Raw genomic sequence first — 15,892 nt, 5'->3', positions numbered from 1 at the left:
TTGGGAAGGCAGAGGAACATTCTGTGCACATTGCAATGGAGACTTGGTGCAGGGAGACTGTTTGGAGCAAATACACGTCTAGTTTCTATTCTTCTAGAAAATTGCTAGAACAGACACATGTGCTTCATGTTCCTATGCTCCACACTGCTTCACAGACAATGGCATGAACAGTACATGTGAGCAGCATTTGAGGTGGAAATGTTATCTTTTATCTCTTTGATGTCTTACAGTAGTGATGCAGGAAAAGTTCGAGGAAATAGTGTTTCTGAACAAAAGGTGCTGCAAATTATCAGCAGACAGAATTGCAAAATTGTGTAGTGTGTCCTTATGTATTTCTATCTCTGCCTGTCCTTCGTTAACTAAGATGGTTATTCATCACAGAGTGGTCAATGGGAGTTCTATGGGAACATTTATTTGTAATTTCTAGGTTCTTTTTTTTTTTCTTTTTTTTTTTTTTTAATTTCAGGTTCCAAAGTGTATATTTTCTTTTCTGTTATAGTCCATTATGTCATCAATGGACAAATGATAACTCATCACAAACAAAATTATTTTTACAGCCTGTCTTCCTGGCGTCTGGATTATAAAGAGACAACCTGGATGCCTGCATGCCAGTGCAACCAGGATTTTTACAGTGTCAATAATCTTTGCTCATCACACCAAAAAAATCAGTGTGTCAGTGTATTCCTGCAGAGTCATTAGCATACAGACTCACTCTGCTTGCTTAACAAAGCATGGTTTGGTGTATTATAGTTTCCTAGTCTGCTTGTCTGATTCACCTCTGACAAAAGCAGAGAGCGGATTCAGTCCCTTCTTCAGTGGCACACTAATGTAGAAAATAAATCTTCGGGCATAAGGTCTGAATGGCAGTCATTTAAATAATTCAAATGCAGCAATCATTTTGCCCATGTGCGTTTCATTTCTTTGTTTTGTTTCTCTGTATTTCCCAAATCACTGAGAGACAAATGATCTTCTCCGACAATCTATATTTTTAAAATATCTAGAGCTAAATAATCCCCGTCCTCTTTAAATGCAGTTTAATTGGTTACATGTAAAATAATTATTTGCTCTCTCTTTTGTGGTGTGGAGGGGGGAGTTGGAGGGGAGAAGTAACATACAAGCAGATGTGCTGCTAGATCTACAGGCTTCTGCCAACCATATGGCATCTTAAAGAAAGATGGTTGGAGCGTCTGGATTAGCAAAGAGTCGGGATGGAAAGCCATGTGTCGTGTTGGTACAGGCAGTTGTTTTAGCTCTCTGTAAAAGGCTTCAGGAGATTGTGTAATGGAACAAATGGTACTGCAAGCCTAGTAACAGCCTTACCGCTGCTGGAGAGGCAATTGGCCCCCAGGCGAGTACTGCTTCATCCTTGCTTGTTGGTTTTTTGTGAAGGATTTTTAGATCGTTATTTTGTGTTCTTCTTTTAACGTACAGGAAACTTGGGACATGTAATTCTGAACTTTATACTTGAAAGAGAGCTATTGTGTGGTTAGCATTTTTTCACACTCTCATTTTTTATAATGAAAACACACAGTTTTCTTCTCTTTGAAATGAAAAGCTCGTGCCCCTCTGCAAATTTCCCGCATCCTTCGTGAGCACTTTGAGACATCAGTTCACTGAATTTCTAGCTGATGCCCAGATTTTGGGGGAAAACTGCTCTCTCTAGGATTTGCTTAGTTAAAAAGAGTGGGGCTATTGTGCTTATGGCTATAATGTACCAGCTTGGCATTTGTATTCTGTTTGACAGGTTGCTCTTTATGCAAACAAGGGGCCTGCCTCTATTAAAGGCAAAACTCCTTTAGTTTTTAGCAACACAGGATTGGGCATTTCATGGGGTTTTGTTTGCTTTTCAGGAGTCTGTACTTCACATTACAGCTCATAGGAGTTATTCTGGATCAGGATGAAAGCTATTGTATCCAGATCTGTAACAGAAATAGGTTTTAGTCATTTTTCTACTGTCACACAATAAAACTCTAAATTCCTCTGTATATTTCAATGAAATCAGGCCTCTAAGTAGACCTGTAAATGCAGTTTTCCCTCCTTGATAACATTTATTTCAAAGGAAATTAAACCCTGATGTTGCAGTATGGAAGTTCAATAATTAGGATTATTTTATTTGAAGAGATTTTAAGTACATTATGATCCCAATATCATGATTTTTATGTAAGGAGATAACATGAGGGACACCCAGACATTCATTTGTAGGTAAATACTTGCTGAGCAGGTAATGTTATGGTTTCAGAGACATTAGAAACAAACCATTAACTACAGAAGCATCTTCCCTACTGAGAATCTTTGCTGGAAAATACACTATCTTAAACTGAGACAAATGCTGCTCTAATATAGCCTAGATTCACAGTAAAAGTAAACTTACAGTTACTGCTCTTTTTTCTCTTTAATTTTTTTTCCTACTCTCCAGAAGGCTTCTTATCTGGAGCTTAGGAAACAGCAGTACTCAGCTTAATCTGCAGTTTAGTTACAGCAGTGCACGCTTTTTCCTGAGCTGCCTGTGTGCCCCCCTGCTCAAGCCTGCATATGTTGCTCAACACTGATCAAAAGTAGCCTCCCTCGGGAGGGAGGCTTGGGTTCGTTTTGTCGGCCTGTTCATTACCTCGCCTCAGCCAAGGCTGAGCCAGGTGTGAGGTGGACAGTTGTCTACCAGGAGTGGTGCCAAGACCACCAGCATCTCCCTGGAAGGCTCTTGTGGTGGCTGCTGAGGAGGAGCAGAGTCGGACCAGTGAGCCCCAGCGGGGACCTTGAGCTCTCTTGGGGCACCTGCTGAGCTTTCGCTGACTTTCGGAAACCCCGGCTGCTTTCTGCCCCGTGTTCCTGTGTGAGTTCACCAACAGAGAAATGTGCATTTTCTCTGCGTTTCCCTTATAAGAAATTTTGAGTAATGATGTACTTGTGCTGCAGCAACAGTATCAGAGGTTACCAAGTCTACAGAGACAGCAATTGACTGATAGCAGGTAGATCTCGTGTTCTCATTTTGCATACATGTTTGTCTTCTCTATCCCTAGTTAAAAGAGCAAACTCCGTGGTTATATTTTTGAACAAAGAGACACAGCTTTGTGTTCTTAATTTACTACTCATGATTTAAGGCAGTTAATTTTCATTTATGTGAGAATGTTCCATTTCCAAAGTCACATCAAGACTTTTAAGCTTGCTTGTTTAAATGTTTGTTTCAAAAAAGCTACCACTGCTTACCACTGAAAGATAAGAACATGGGGAAGTAGTATGCGAAAAGCGTAATTTACCTAACAAAACTAAGCAGGACCTTTTGATATAATCCAAGGGGAAAAGTATTCTTCTCTTACAGTTACACTGAACATGTGTCAAGAAAGCTATTAACATTTATTTCAACTTGTAGCAAAGAAAAAGCTGATAGTTTTGCTAGAATTTTTTACTATAATTAAAATGTGGTGGCAACAGGAGAGTCTGTGTATGCACAGGCACAGCTGTGGACAGAAGGAATCTTTCTGCTGGAAGGTGCTGGTGGTCTTAACCAAGCTGGGATGTCTGTGCAGGGTCCAGTGACCACTGACTGATGAGCTGAACTGTGACATGGGAGAGCTGGGCTAGGGACACCTTTGTGCTCATTTTGTGTGGTAATGCTGACAGCCCTGTGCTGCTATTGCAGGGACTCTAGAGCTGTTATTGTCATCCACAAGCTTAGCCGTTGTCACCAGAAAGGCATAATTGCCCCTTTGCACTGGCTGTGGTCTGGGTGTGTCAATACTCATCTCCAAACTGCCTCATTGCAGTCATATTCCTTATTGTGGAGGGTTAATGTTTTTCCTGAAGATAACTGTAATGATATTTGCCTCTAAAACAGCAATAAAATTCCTCTATTTCATAGCAATTATTAAGTTCACCTTGCAGTAAATTTAAAGCACAGTTGGACTAATGCACATGCACATTATGAAACAGCCTTTCTGTTACAGAGAGTGTAATACTGTCCATAATGTACTAATACATTTTTAAGATGTATTTCCTGTGAAATGCTTCCCTTCAGTGTTGCTAAGCAATTGCAGATTTCAATAGCTTCACGTGCAGTTTCACTGTTTGTAGTATAGTCCAAAACAAAACACCAAGTAAACTCTCTATTCATAAGAGCTGAGCTCTGTGAAGGTGAGCTGACAATACTGCTCAGATCCTCCAGCTTTTCTCATTTTTCTAAAAAATTTTGGTTTCTCAGAATTAAAGTGCTTTTCCCTCAGCCCTTCTCAATGCAAAATTATCTTACCATTTTCCCTACCTTTATTCTTCTGTGTTACATCCCGCATGGTGTTTCCTCGATGCTGTGACTCCCTTCAGTCTCAGCAGAACTGGTTTATGGGTGTACTGGGGAATGTGGGGAGATTGGGGCTGGTCCCAAATGGATACAGCCCTGGTCCAAAGTGCTGCGTTGCGTGCCAGCAGCAGCTTCCTGTGAGGTGGGAGCATGCTTGCTTGGCCAGCCAGCGCAAACAGAGGCCAAAGCCTCCTCGGGTCCCTTGGGTGTATCCACACATATCTTGAGCACAGATCTTTCTTACCTCTCACGCACATTCTAGGCTCCTCTGCCCGCCCTGACCTCCTTCTCAGCCATTCCTCTAGATCCTTACTCTGTATCTGCCCCTATTCTCCTTTTTGTTTCCTCGGAAGAGGAAGTTTGGAAATCAGAGCTGTAATAGAAGGGGAGTAGGCCAAGCTTGGGCTAAGTTCACAAATGGAAGCAATCTGCTCTGTGTGGATGTAGAGAGCAACAGGCCCTTGTATGCAAGACATCTATCTGAATATGCTGTGCAAAAGAAATTGTCTGTCACCTATATAAAGTCATATTCTTCCTTATCTGTGTCTTAAGCATAAAACTAACTCCGTACAAATCCTACAGCTGTTAGTTTGACTGTAATTTATGCAAACCACAATAACCCTCTGTGAACCCTGAAAAATAAGCAAATGTGTGTCACCTGCCAGACCTTAAAGGCAAAATCATTTGTTTGAAATGAACTGGAAGGAGGGGCACCTCTAGAGTAGAAAGTAATGGTAATAGGGATTAAGCAACAAAACTGACAAGTGACACCTCCACAGATATTTAACACTTTGTGTTTGATATTTTTAGAGTTTATTTTCATAGTGGTCAAACTATGCAGTATAGCAGCCTTGGGTTTGTGCTGAAGAACAGTTTTGAAGGACTGTGATACATAGTCCTTAAACTTGGAAAGACTCCCTTGCAGGTAACCAAATGAGAAGGACTGTACCCAGCACTATTGGCAAGGTCACTAGTGAGAAACATTTTATCCTTCAAACACAGGTACTGATAGCTAGAGAGATAAACAGAAGCTTTATGCTCTGTACCTCAGCACCTGCAGCCCTTGCGGGTTGCAGCAGGATCTGGGCTTGGTGAGGACAGCAGGACCGAGCCCAAAGCTGTTCTGTTCGCCTGCAATTGTGACTGTCAGAACAACTGAAGGAGTTGTAGCTCAGCTGCACTACCCTTTCTAGCAGTAGGTTTTTTTTTTTTTTAATTAAGACAATATCTGACAAAGTAAATTAACAGAAGTTGATGCTTTTAGCAGTTTTTTTGCTTCAACTGCCTGATGTCAGCTTGGGCCACATGTACATTCTGCACATGCCATGGGATAGAAAAAGTGAAGACTTCTTTTTCAATTCTCTGCTGCCTGCCCAGACACCACATGTACTGTCTGTTACATGTCGCTTCTGATGAGGTTCATGCTGGGAATTTCTTTTTAAAGGCAAAGTGTTTGTGAAGGAAAGAGTTCAGATTGGGCAGATTGCATTAAAAATTCTCAGTGTCTCCAACTTGAATACAGTGATTGCTTTATGTGGACACCAACTAGCAGTTTGTACAGGTTCAGGTTTGTCTGGTAATAAAAGAAATAAGAGGAATTGGACTAAGCAGTAGGGGAAATCGAGCAAACGTTTATAGAAAGTAAACCAGCCACAAAAATTGTTGTAACTAGTGACACAAGCACAGGAAAAAATGTATTTCAGTAATACAAATATGTATCGTATAAAACATGAGAAGGCCACTTTTAAAACCTTAGTGGGATATGTGTCTCTTAGCATTATGATTGAGAAATTGTGCAAAATCTGTTCTGTCTGGCACATAACAAAATCAGAGAGGTGAACATCTTTTAAAAAACAACAACAACAAAAAAAGTAGAGTCTGATTATACAATTCAATAGATTTCTGTAACATTGCTCCGAGCCCTGCCTCCCTTTTTTTTCCCTAAGGTATTTTACAGCATTCTAAATTACTAGCATGAGTGATTTGGAGAATTGTTTTATGTAGTTCTTGTCAACTAAAGGCATAAAATAGTAACCAGAACTATTTCTTCTCTAGAGCTAACCTGATCCAGAGTTCATATTCCTATCAAAGGTCTTACTATTTTGTATTCCTTTAAAGGAGGAAAAGCCTCATCTTCAGCCAAGGGATTCAGACACAAATAGACATTAGTGAAGCTTTCACCCATATCTTTTCCAGCCTGCTGTCCACTCTCTTTCATTGTTTCCTTCCTGTCAAAACCCAGTAGGGCTAAAAGTGGCCATCACAGCAGCTAAGCCCAGCTGCTACACCCCCCTACTGAAGAGCAGGCTGATAATGTTCTCTTCAGCATGTTAGACATGAGCTATTAGAAGCCCAGGAATAGATCCAGGCTCAGGTTTCCTATGTGATCTATTTGTTTAACCTGTTGGGCCAGCTGTGGAAGTGAAGATATATTCTAATAGTCAGTGGTGACATCTGAAACAAAGAGGAAGCTCCTATGTAAACTTTTAATTAAACCCTATTTGCAATTGTTGTTGTGGCATGCAAACATTGTTATCTTATTGGAGATGATATACTATAGATACTTTAAAAGTATGTGGAAAAATTGAGAGTGCCTTTAGTAAAAGGGAATTTAGAAGTTACACAATAGATATTGGAAAAAACAATGATTGAGTGATACAAAGCCACCTGGGTCAAGGGGTTCATGGTGAAATGTGGACATTTGCTTCTTAGGTGTCCTATTCCAAAATGTGCAAGGGATATTAACTTGTAGTTACCATCTGTTAACATCAGTTGGATGAGTTTGTTCTGCCTGTAGCGTGGGCAAGTGCTTACCTTACTAAGCTAGAAGTGGTGTAGATATTCTCTGCCTGAGCAAATGATAAGTCTTGGCCTTTTTGTGGCAACAGAAGTCTGATAGGGACTCCAGAGGGTGGGAAATTCCACAGAAACTTTTTTTAATATGCCCTGAACTGTTCCCCTGTGTCCTGTTAGAAGTCAGGACTTCCAGTCCTGACAGAAATGAGGTTTATTCACTACCTTTAGTTCCTACTCACTGTTACAGGGTGGCTTTTTGGTCTGTGTGTTTTTCCTCTTAGGCTTTTTTTTTTTTCATTCACATGAAAAAGGTGGATCATAGTGTTTTGCTTTTGAAGCTAGATGCAAGAATGGAGTTCAGTTAAAGGATAGGTTCTATGTATAGATATTCCTGTTTAAATTTTGGGAGCATGTGGGGGCTTCTCTGAGATGCTCATCACTTAAGATTGTTTCAAGGCCCTGATCTATGGGTCAAGGACTCAAACAGTAATTTAGGACACTAGTGAAACTTTGGGGTTTAATTTACTATTTGTCTGCCTTTCTAAATTCATAGACTAATTTTTTTACCTCAAAATTCACTATGTGAATTTATTGATGCTGTAAACCACAATGAAGATGCAAGTTGCTCATATGAATACTAATCTTACTATTGGTTTTAATGTCTTAGTTGTTCACAGAGCTGATTCAAGATACAAAGAGGTAGTGAACATAAGTTTTTCTGCCTTAATGAAAATGACAACATCACTTCTGCTGTGAAAAGGGAAGACAGAAATGTAGCAGAGTTGAGGTGGAAAGAAAGCAGAGGAGACCTTTCCTACCATGCCTACAAGAGGAGTGGGGAGTGACAGCAGCTGGGGCAGTTGTGGTTGCAGAAACAAGTTCACCATGAGCACCAGCCATACACCTTAACTCTGATGGCAGCAAGTCTGGCACCAAGATCATCATACAGACAAAGCAAGCCTGATCATTGATTTGTATCCAGCAGGAGATGACCTTAGACAGTGCCTGATCTAGCTGTGTCAGGAACTAAGTGTGATCACCATAGTTGTATGGTGTTGTATCTCTACAGCATGACAGGGGTCTCCATCGTGGTCTTTGGTTTTCCCACTCAGAACCAGAAACCACCTCTGATCATTGTATCCCCCTCAGGCAAACAAGCAATGCAGGAGCAGCATTAGAAACTCATAGCTCGACACTCTTGCCCTGACAGGGCAAGTGCATTTTAAAGGCAGTTTGCTGCACAGTGACGTATGCCCGTGGTGTTGGGTTTTGGTCATTTTGGGGGGCACCAGGAGCCAGGTCCAGCAACCCTCGCCCACAGAGATGTGGCCCCCCTGAGTGGCTGGTGGCCCTCCTGGGTGGCTGGTGCCCCAGCCCTTGCTGTGGGGTGCCCGACGGCCGCGGCACCCACTGCTGGGGCGATGGGCTGGCCTGTGTTACCCTGGCAACTGGCAGATGGGGGGCTTCGGCAGGGGCAGCGGGGAGGCAGCCGCGGCAGCGCGCTGGCCGAGCTGCTCAACAACAGCCCTTTCAGCGCTGACAGCTCTGCTCTGGCTGGCCAGAAGTAGTTATCAGATTACTTGTATTAAAACCTAATTAAGATGTGTGCCAGTAAATGCAGCATGATTATTGGATTTGGTGATTTAGCTGCTGCAGGTTGCTGCAATCCAATCACACCATTTCAGCAAATCCAGCTCCGTGGAGTAAAGTGAAAACGTTTTACATCAGTAACCTGACTATGCTGAAAGAGTAAATAACCTTTTAATGCCTCTGCTATGTCAAGGACTGACTGATCCCCACTGCAGCATGAATGGGTACTGCCCACAGATCCTTGCATATTAATTTCCTTCAAATCAACATTAAAACCCAGAGGAGGATTGACAGGTTGTATCAGCTTTTTCCTTCATTGCAGATTGCCTGTGGATTAATGGGCATGAGTCCCCCAGGGAAGGGAGCTCGCAGCCAGAGTCTTGTGGGTGCCCCTGGTTTAGCAATGTGTTGTTATAGAAAAGAAAGAAGCTTTTGTTTTTATCTGTAGGCCACACATAAGGGGAAGTGTAACATAGTGGGTGCTAGTACAGCTTTGTGGTGTTGGATGCAATGGAAGTTTATTCTGCAGGTGGAATTCACCTTGGTGCCCAAGCTCTGCTTTGTGTTTGATGCTTCACCTCATTTCTGCAGGGTCTTGCAGTGATTGTCTAGCCATACCTGTCAAAATGTAACAAAACCCTATCTATCCCTTTTCACTTCATTTCTGAACAGCCTGGGGTATAGCCTAGTCTCAGATCCAAATTTCACTGCTGTGTCTTCTGCATGTTGTAACTGCACAAAAAAGCAAGGTAGGTTGGAGCCATTTTAACATAAAGCTGCTTATGAGCTCCAAGTACTGAGAATCAGAGCAAAACATTTACCTCAAAGCTTTCACTGCAGCTTGTGATGCCTCAGTTGTGTTCTCCTTCTGTGGAACCACTCATCTCATGAAACTCTTTCTTTCCTGCCTTCATGTAGAAATAGGGATTTAGGTTTAAAGTAGTTAACGGGAAATTATTTGAAGGGTATTGTTATTAGTACTGAATGAGAGAGCTTTCTCCTTAGTGCCAGGTTGTCCTGTGGGTAGTCCAAGCGTAACATGGTTCAAGAGCTACGTGTTTTCATGTTGTGCCTTGAAGTAACATGACAGAGTATGGATTCAGTCCCTGTCCTTCAACACTACTAGGCCAAGGGGGAGCAGCCACATGCCATCCCAACTGGACAGATCTTGCCACTTTGGTGGAAAAATGATCTCATTTAGACAGGAGGGTGAGGACACAGTGGTCAGTCAGATGCTCAGGACACCGTACATTTGCCTGATAGGTGGTGTTGCCAAAGTGAACGTGGCGACCGTGCAACCTCCCCTCACTCGTATTAGCAAAATGTGCAGAAGGTTCTGTCACCCAGTTGTAAAAATGATGGCAGGCATCGATGTGCAGTTGTAACATATGGGAAGTACAGTGAATGTGGGTGGAGCTGTTCATTTCTCATCTTGAATCATTTACGAGATCAGCAGGCAGGCCAGATACAATGCATATGGGAATGTGTGGCTGTGCTGCACATGTCACACGTAATAGCAGATACTGTGAGAGGGCCCAGAGCCTGTCCTCAGGAGCTAAATGCACCAGAGCAGGCTGGGAGTCCCAGTGTGTGGACCAAGGGCCAGCTTGGCAGCAGTTTTGGGAGAGCAGACTGGCAGACTGAATTTGGGAATTCACAGATCCAGATCTGCACTGACTAGAACTGCACCCTTTTCATCCATCATGGCCCAGAATTGTACACTGGAATGTTATTAAACCTGTAGTCAAGCACTGAAGATACAGATGATAAAGGTAAAGTTGTGGCCTGCTGGTCAAACTCAGCTCAGTGCCTATGTCATATTTTTCCCTCTGCTCAAGGTGACAGTCTAAATGTAACACTGGGTGGTGAAGTTACAAACAGAAAAGTGTAATTAAGTATTTTCATAATTAATCAATTAATTAATTAATAATTAAGTACATTTCCATAATTAAAGACTTTTCAATTTACAGCAGTTCATTTGAAAGTACATAGAGCTTTACAATAGAGCACACCAGGGCTTGTGTCCAGTAATATTTTTGAAATTTGCATGGGCTACCTGTGATAATCTACTAAAAAATGTTATTCTGATGTAAAATTCATGAGTTGGAAATTACTTCTGATTGGATGCCAGGAGTAATAAACAGTCACTGGAGAACTAACAAGTGATACCTGCTTCCATGATTAAAGAACTAAAAGTGCAGTTGACCTGTCTTACAGTGGTGTTGTCCCAACTCAGGCACTTGTTCTTCCAGTGTAAGCAGAAGGCCTCTGCATGTTTCTTCTGATACCTGCCAGCTTTTTCCTCTGTTTTGCAGCCCCTGATGAGGAGGACCTTTGGAATGATGGGCTCTTTACATCTTTCCCCAGGAATCCCTGTTACACTGTTATAGGATCTATGCTGACATGCTTAATTAACACTAAGCTTACTTGAAATAAGTGCTATGTTCTGTAATGAGTTTTGGACATTGACCAGCTTGCAAAGAGCAGTGGACAGAAAACAGAAGTTTTTGTCATTTCAAGTCCTGTTTGTCAGGGAATTTGGGTATTTGGATTTATAATCTGGGCTACTGTGTGTGTTTCAAGAAGACAGTTACTGAAGCAGCTACAGAGTGTGCAGCTTGCTTAGCTACAGGTGTTGGCATGCAGTCCTGCAGTCTTTACTGATGTCACAGCAAAGCAGATTTGCTGTTGTGTCCTCATAAGGCTTCTAAATTAAAAGCGCAGACCTTTAAAAGTGCTAATTTAAAGTGTGAAAATACATTTAATGCCCATCTTAGGAGTAATACTTTAGTATCAGCCCAACCACCAGCCTGAACTCTGGCCTCTGGGAGCTGCCACCACCAGTAAAACATCAAAGCTTCTTCCATGAACTCCAACTTCAGATGCTCTGCAACCCTTTTACCTATTTTTTTCCAGGTTACAGCAGCTTGACAAGCACTGCCAGGCCACTGCCCAGCAGTTAGTGGAGTTGCTCAACAAACAGAATCAGCTCTTCAAAGAGAAGCACCTGCTTACAGAAGAGGTGCAGTTTCTGCGAACACAGGTACTGCGCCAAAAGAAAAGAAAGTCTGAGGGGAATATTCTGCAGCTTTAGCAGAGAAATCTGCCAGCAGTCTCATTTCAACTGCTGGATTTTGTTGCTGTTGTTCTTTTAAATACAGCATTACCTTATAAAAAATAAAATAACAATACATGCAGTTGGAAAGAGACTGGTAACTGAACCTGACTTTCACTTAAACCTAAACTACATGAAAAAAGTGTTTTGAAGTGACAATAAATATGCAGAAGTTCTTCTCAGTGACAGTTCCTAGCTTTCTTATCTGAAGATTTTTGTGTTGCTTTTTCAGAGAAAAGGGAAATCTGTTCTTTAACAGCATTAATGTTTAAATAGTAACTTGATGTTGATAATTGCTTTGAGGTTTTTCTGCCATTTGTCAGACTTAAGTCCCTCTATCACTTTGTGATTTTTTTTCTCTTTATTTCTAAAAGTCATTTATGTATTTTTGCTGCTCGATGACCACTCATGGTGAGACTCTTGGGGCTGTCCTTTGCAGAGCCACTAGTTGAACTTTGATGATCCCAGTGGCTCTCTTTCAACTTGAGATATTCTGTGATTCACACACCCAAATGTGAGATGGTAAATGTACAATCCATCGTGCCTGAGCACTAATCACTGCACTGCTTCTCCAGCAGGTCTGATTGTTGCTTTCAGTGGTCCCTAGGAAGCTATGGCTTCTTATGGGCTGTTCTGGCTTTTTTTGTTGTGGCCACTGTTCTCTGGCCAGTAAGTGCTTTGGAAATAAGGGAGAAGACTGTAGGGCTGTTTTTTTTCTTTGTCCTTCTTCCACTTTTTTTCAGAAAAAGTAGGAGAACTAACAAGCACAGAATGAGGTTTTCAGTAAAACTATCAGATAATCAAACTCATAGTTCAATTAGTGTATTCACTCAGTCACAAAGCTAATCACAATGCTTTCTAACTTGTGAGTTTGCCCAGGATAGCTGAAGTTCACTTCACATGGTAACAAAGGACATTCAGTGTAGGAAATTTAGTCTAGTAGCACACCTAGCAGTAAACAGAATATTAATTGTCTTAGAACTTTAAAATAGTGAAATCACTATTTTTGTAGGCTTTTTATCTGTAGAATTCACTAAATGTTTAACCTAAGGGAATAAAATCTGTACTTTGTTAAGCCCCTAATCACGTCCATGTGTTCGGTTTTATGGCACTTCCTGTTCTAGTAGACAAACTCGGTGGCTTATGACAGTGTAAGGTTATCAGCATGTAGTAACTACTGGCAAATTTTAGGGCAGCCATAGGGTTCTCTCTATAAGAGGAGTTAAGGAGGTGGTTGTTCCCAAAAGCAATTACAATTTCTGTTTTAAGAAAAGCACTCTTGGTAATGTGAACAGCCTTTACATGGTCCACAGGGATTTTGTTATTGATAACCTATTTTATCTGGAATTGATTGTGTTTTTATGGAGTTGGACAGAAGTACAAAAATCATACAAAAGAGGAAAAAAACATTCAGATAATACACTTCTATCGAGACTTGACTGGCAAAAGCTGCCTTCTTTATGTTCATTACAAGTTAATTGTGCTCCAGAGGATACTTTTAAAGTTGAGAACACTCCGAAAAGAAGAATGATATAAAACTTACTACAAAATGAGCCCTAAAAATCTATTTGCAGCCATTTAAAGCAATGGTGGTTCTCTGGGAATTGGAGTTCAGCCCAAAAGAGCTGCTTGGAACATCAGACAATTGTTTTAAGAAAACTAAAGAACAGTTCACCATAAATGGAAGCTCTTTGCAGAAAGATATATGTAGTTAGTACAGAAATAAATACTAAAACCAAGCAATTTCAGAGTCAGTGTTGATCAAAGGTGAAAATGACCTCATATTCCACATTTTTCTGTATTGTCCAACAGTTCTCCTTTATAATTAACCAAGTTTTTGGAGGGTTTTTTTGGTGGGGGGGGGAAGGTGGAAGCAACCAACCATTGCCTAATCCTTTAAAGATTATGTAAAATACACTAACCTAAATGTGCTATTGTGTCTTGGAACATAAGCCTCTAGTAACTACAGTTGCATATTTCAGGAGAAAAAACGGGATGCAGATCTCAAACAGGACACAGATGGAATCAAGTAAAAACCTGGATGGATAAAGAGAAATGAGCAGAAGTACGTATTTTTTTTCTATATCCTATATATAGAGTGGGGGAAGAGGAAAGGAGAGCAGGACTAAAACTATTTGCAGATGTGAGTTGAATCTGGCAAACACTTAAAGACAAAAGGAAGAAGGAAGTGTTTGAAACATTTTTGGGTTTGAAACTGTTGAAGCTTTTTGTGCTTTGTTTTTTTCTCTTTAAGCACTTAAAAATTTAAGGACAACCACTCCATAGCAAAGACAAGTTTACCTAACAGAATTTAAAAAAATATCTTAAATATGTAAATTGAAGGGAAAGGGGGATGTACAACTCTTAGCAAGGTGGGAACTTCTAGAAGATCTCAGATTTAACCCAGGTACTTTTTGGTCTGGATAGGCTCTAGGTGTTTGCCTTTTGATTTGGAATTGGTTAGTTTTGTTGCTTCCAGTATTTTCTGTCTGGGGAAGCTTGAATCATCCCTATGTCTTCAGAAAGGCTGCAATTTGTTTAATAATAAATCATAACAGTTAGTGTCACATTGACAGAAACATTATCTAAATATTTGTATTTGGAGCAGTGGTGTCCAAGTTACGCTAGTGCAACATAGCTACAGCTGTTCCTACTGCCTTGTAAGAGTTACTAAACTTTCAAAGTTTAAAGGATTTGAAATTGCATCCTTTACTTGAATCTAGCTGACCTAGTCAACAAACCCTGACAACCCCTGAGCCTTGATAGGATTTGTTTTCAAAAGTCAGGTTACTTCCACTGTAGTTTTATTTCTAGTGTTACGTGTTTGCTGTATGGGGGGAAAGACAAACAGAAAAAAAAAATTTTTCTTTAAATTCAGCTACATTCTGGTGTGTTAAGAGCCTGTTTTTCTTGGAAAACTCATTTGACATTGTAAAGAAAATTGTGGGTTTTAAAGTGAAGGAAAAGAAATCAAAAGAAGTACCTGATCCTGCTATAATGCTGCATTCCTTTACAGGCCACATGAGCTAAAAGGCTTTTAGAATCCTTGTTGAAGGAATAACCAAGACAAGTCCACCGCTTTTGAAAACGTCTTTCTCATTCTTAGCAGTGAATTACATGCTTTTAAAATAACAATATTAAATCTCCTATTGCTGAAAAAAGCCCAGTGTTATTTCAGAATAACCATCTGCCTATGGCATGACGATGCTTGCATTGTAATTTTCATTTTCATAGAGCCGAAAAAGACCAGTATGATAATGTCCCGACCTCTGTGTATCAGACCGTTACACTAATATTTACTAGATGTCACTAATACTTAATAATGGGATACAGCATAACATATTCAGGACCTTGTAAAGGTAATCAAAATTTTAATTACGGGATTTACACCTCTCATTTTGAAAGTTTTTGGAACACTCAGGTCTGGAATTTCCACCTTTGAAAGTCTTTTGTATATTGGAACGCACCCCAAGGCAGGAGGTTAAGATACATCTAACTGCCCTCCTACATAGGTATGAAATACAGAATACTAAATAAATGTGCACAGAAAGCAAACAAACATCTAAACAGAGATTGCTGGAAACCTCAGCACCCCCCGCCAGGCATGAGTGTATTTGTGAGAGCTGGGATGCCTCTCCCTTGCAGAATCTGCCTTGGTGTCCATCAGTTTGACAGAAATAAGTATTTGTCCCAGTGGATAATCCCCTCACAGACCCCGGCTGCCAGAAGGGTTTGCTGGCCAGCTGAGCCAGTGAGAGCACAGACGAGTAGGATCTGGACCTTGAGGATTACCTCCAGCGAGGGCTGTCATCCTGTGCTGCTGCTCTGACTTCCCCACGAAGATGTCCTCCTGCAAGCCAGCCCCTCCCTGGCCATGAACCCGTGCTCTCCCTGTGCTATCCTTATGGCTGAGCCACTAAAACTCTCTCCTCCCTCCTTACAGATGTCTTTGTCACAGTGAGCATGTCTGTGAGCTGATCACCCTTGTTCTAAAAGGAAGTTAAAATACACTCACCCGTGCCTGTGTTCCCATCCTCGCCCCAGTCGCTCAGCGGGAGGCACTGTCAGAATTATAGCTGTTCTGGAGCAGGGATTTTCTT

The 15,892-nt window shown here is 41.1% G+C and overlaps 1 protein-coding gene across 3 annotated transcripts in view; it reads left to right on the top strand.

The window, feature by feature from the left end:
* Positions 1 to 15,892, top strand: part of SDCCAG8 (serologically defined colon cancer antigen 8) — a 102,939-nt gene that overhangs the window by 84,468 nt on the left and 2,579 nt on the right. For 2 of the 3 annotated variants that reach the window (XM_017740246.1, XM_017740243.1), the window contains 2 exons: positions 11,594 to 11,720; positions 13,775 to 13,857. In XM_017740246.1, the coding sequence (XP_017595735.1) occupies positions 11,594 to 11,720; positions 13,775 to 13,825 (178 nt within the window). In that variant the 3' untranslated portion in view covers positions 13,826 to 13,857. Of the gene's footprint in view, positions 1 to 11,593; positions 11,721 to 13,774; positions 13,858 to 15,892 lie in introns of those variants that run through there. The other variant, XR_001863949.1, reaches the window with a different exon arrangement.

Source organism: Corvus brachyrhynchos, unplaced genomic scaffold (genome assembly GCF_000691975.1).
Source record: "Corvus brachyrhynchos isolate BGI_N302 unplaced genomic scaffold, ASM69197v1 scaffold31, whole genome shotgun sequence".
NCBI lineage: Eukaryota > Metazoa > Chordata > Aves > Passeriformes > Corvidae > Corvus > Corvus brachyrhynchos.
This window is presented reverse-complemented; position numbering and strand designations above follow the sequence as displayed.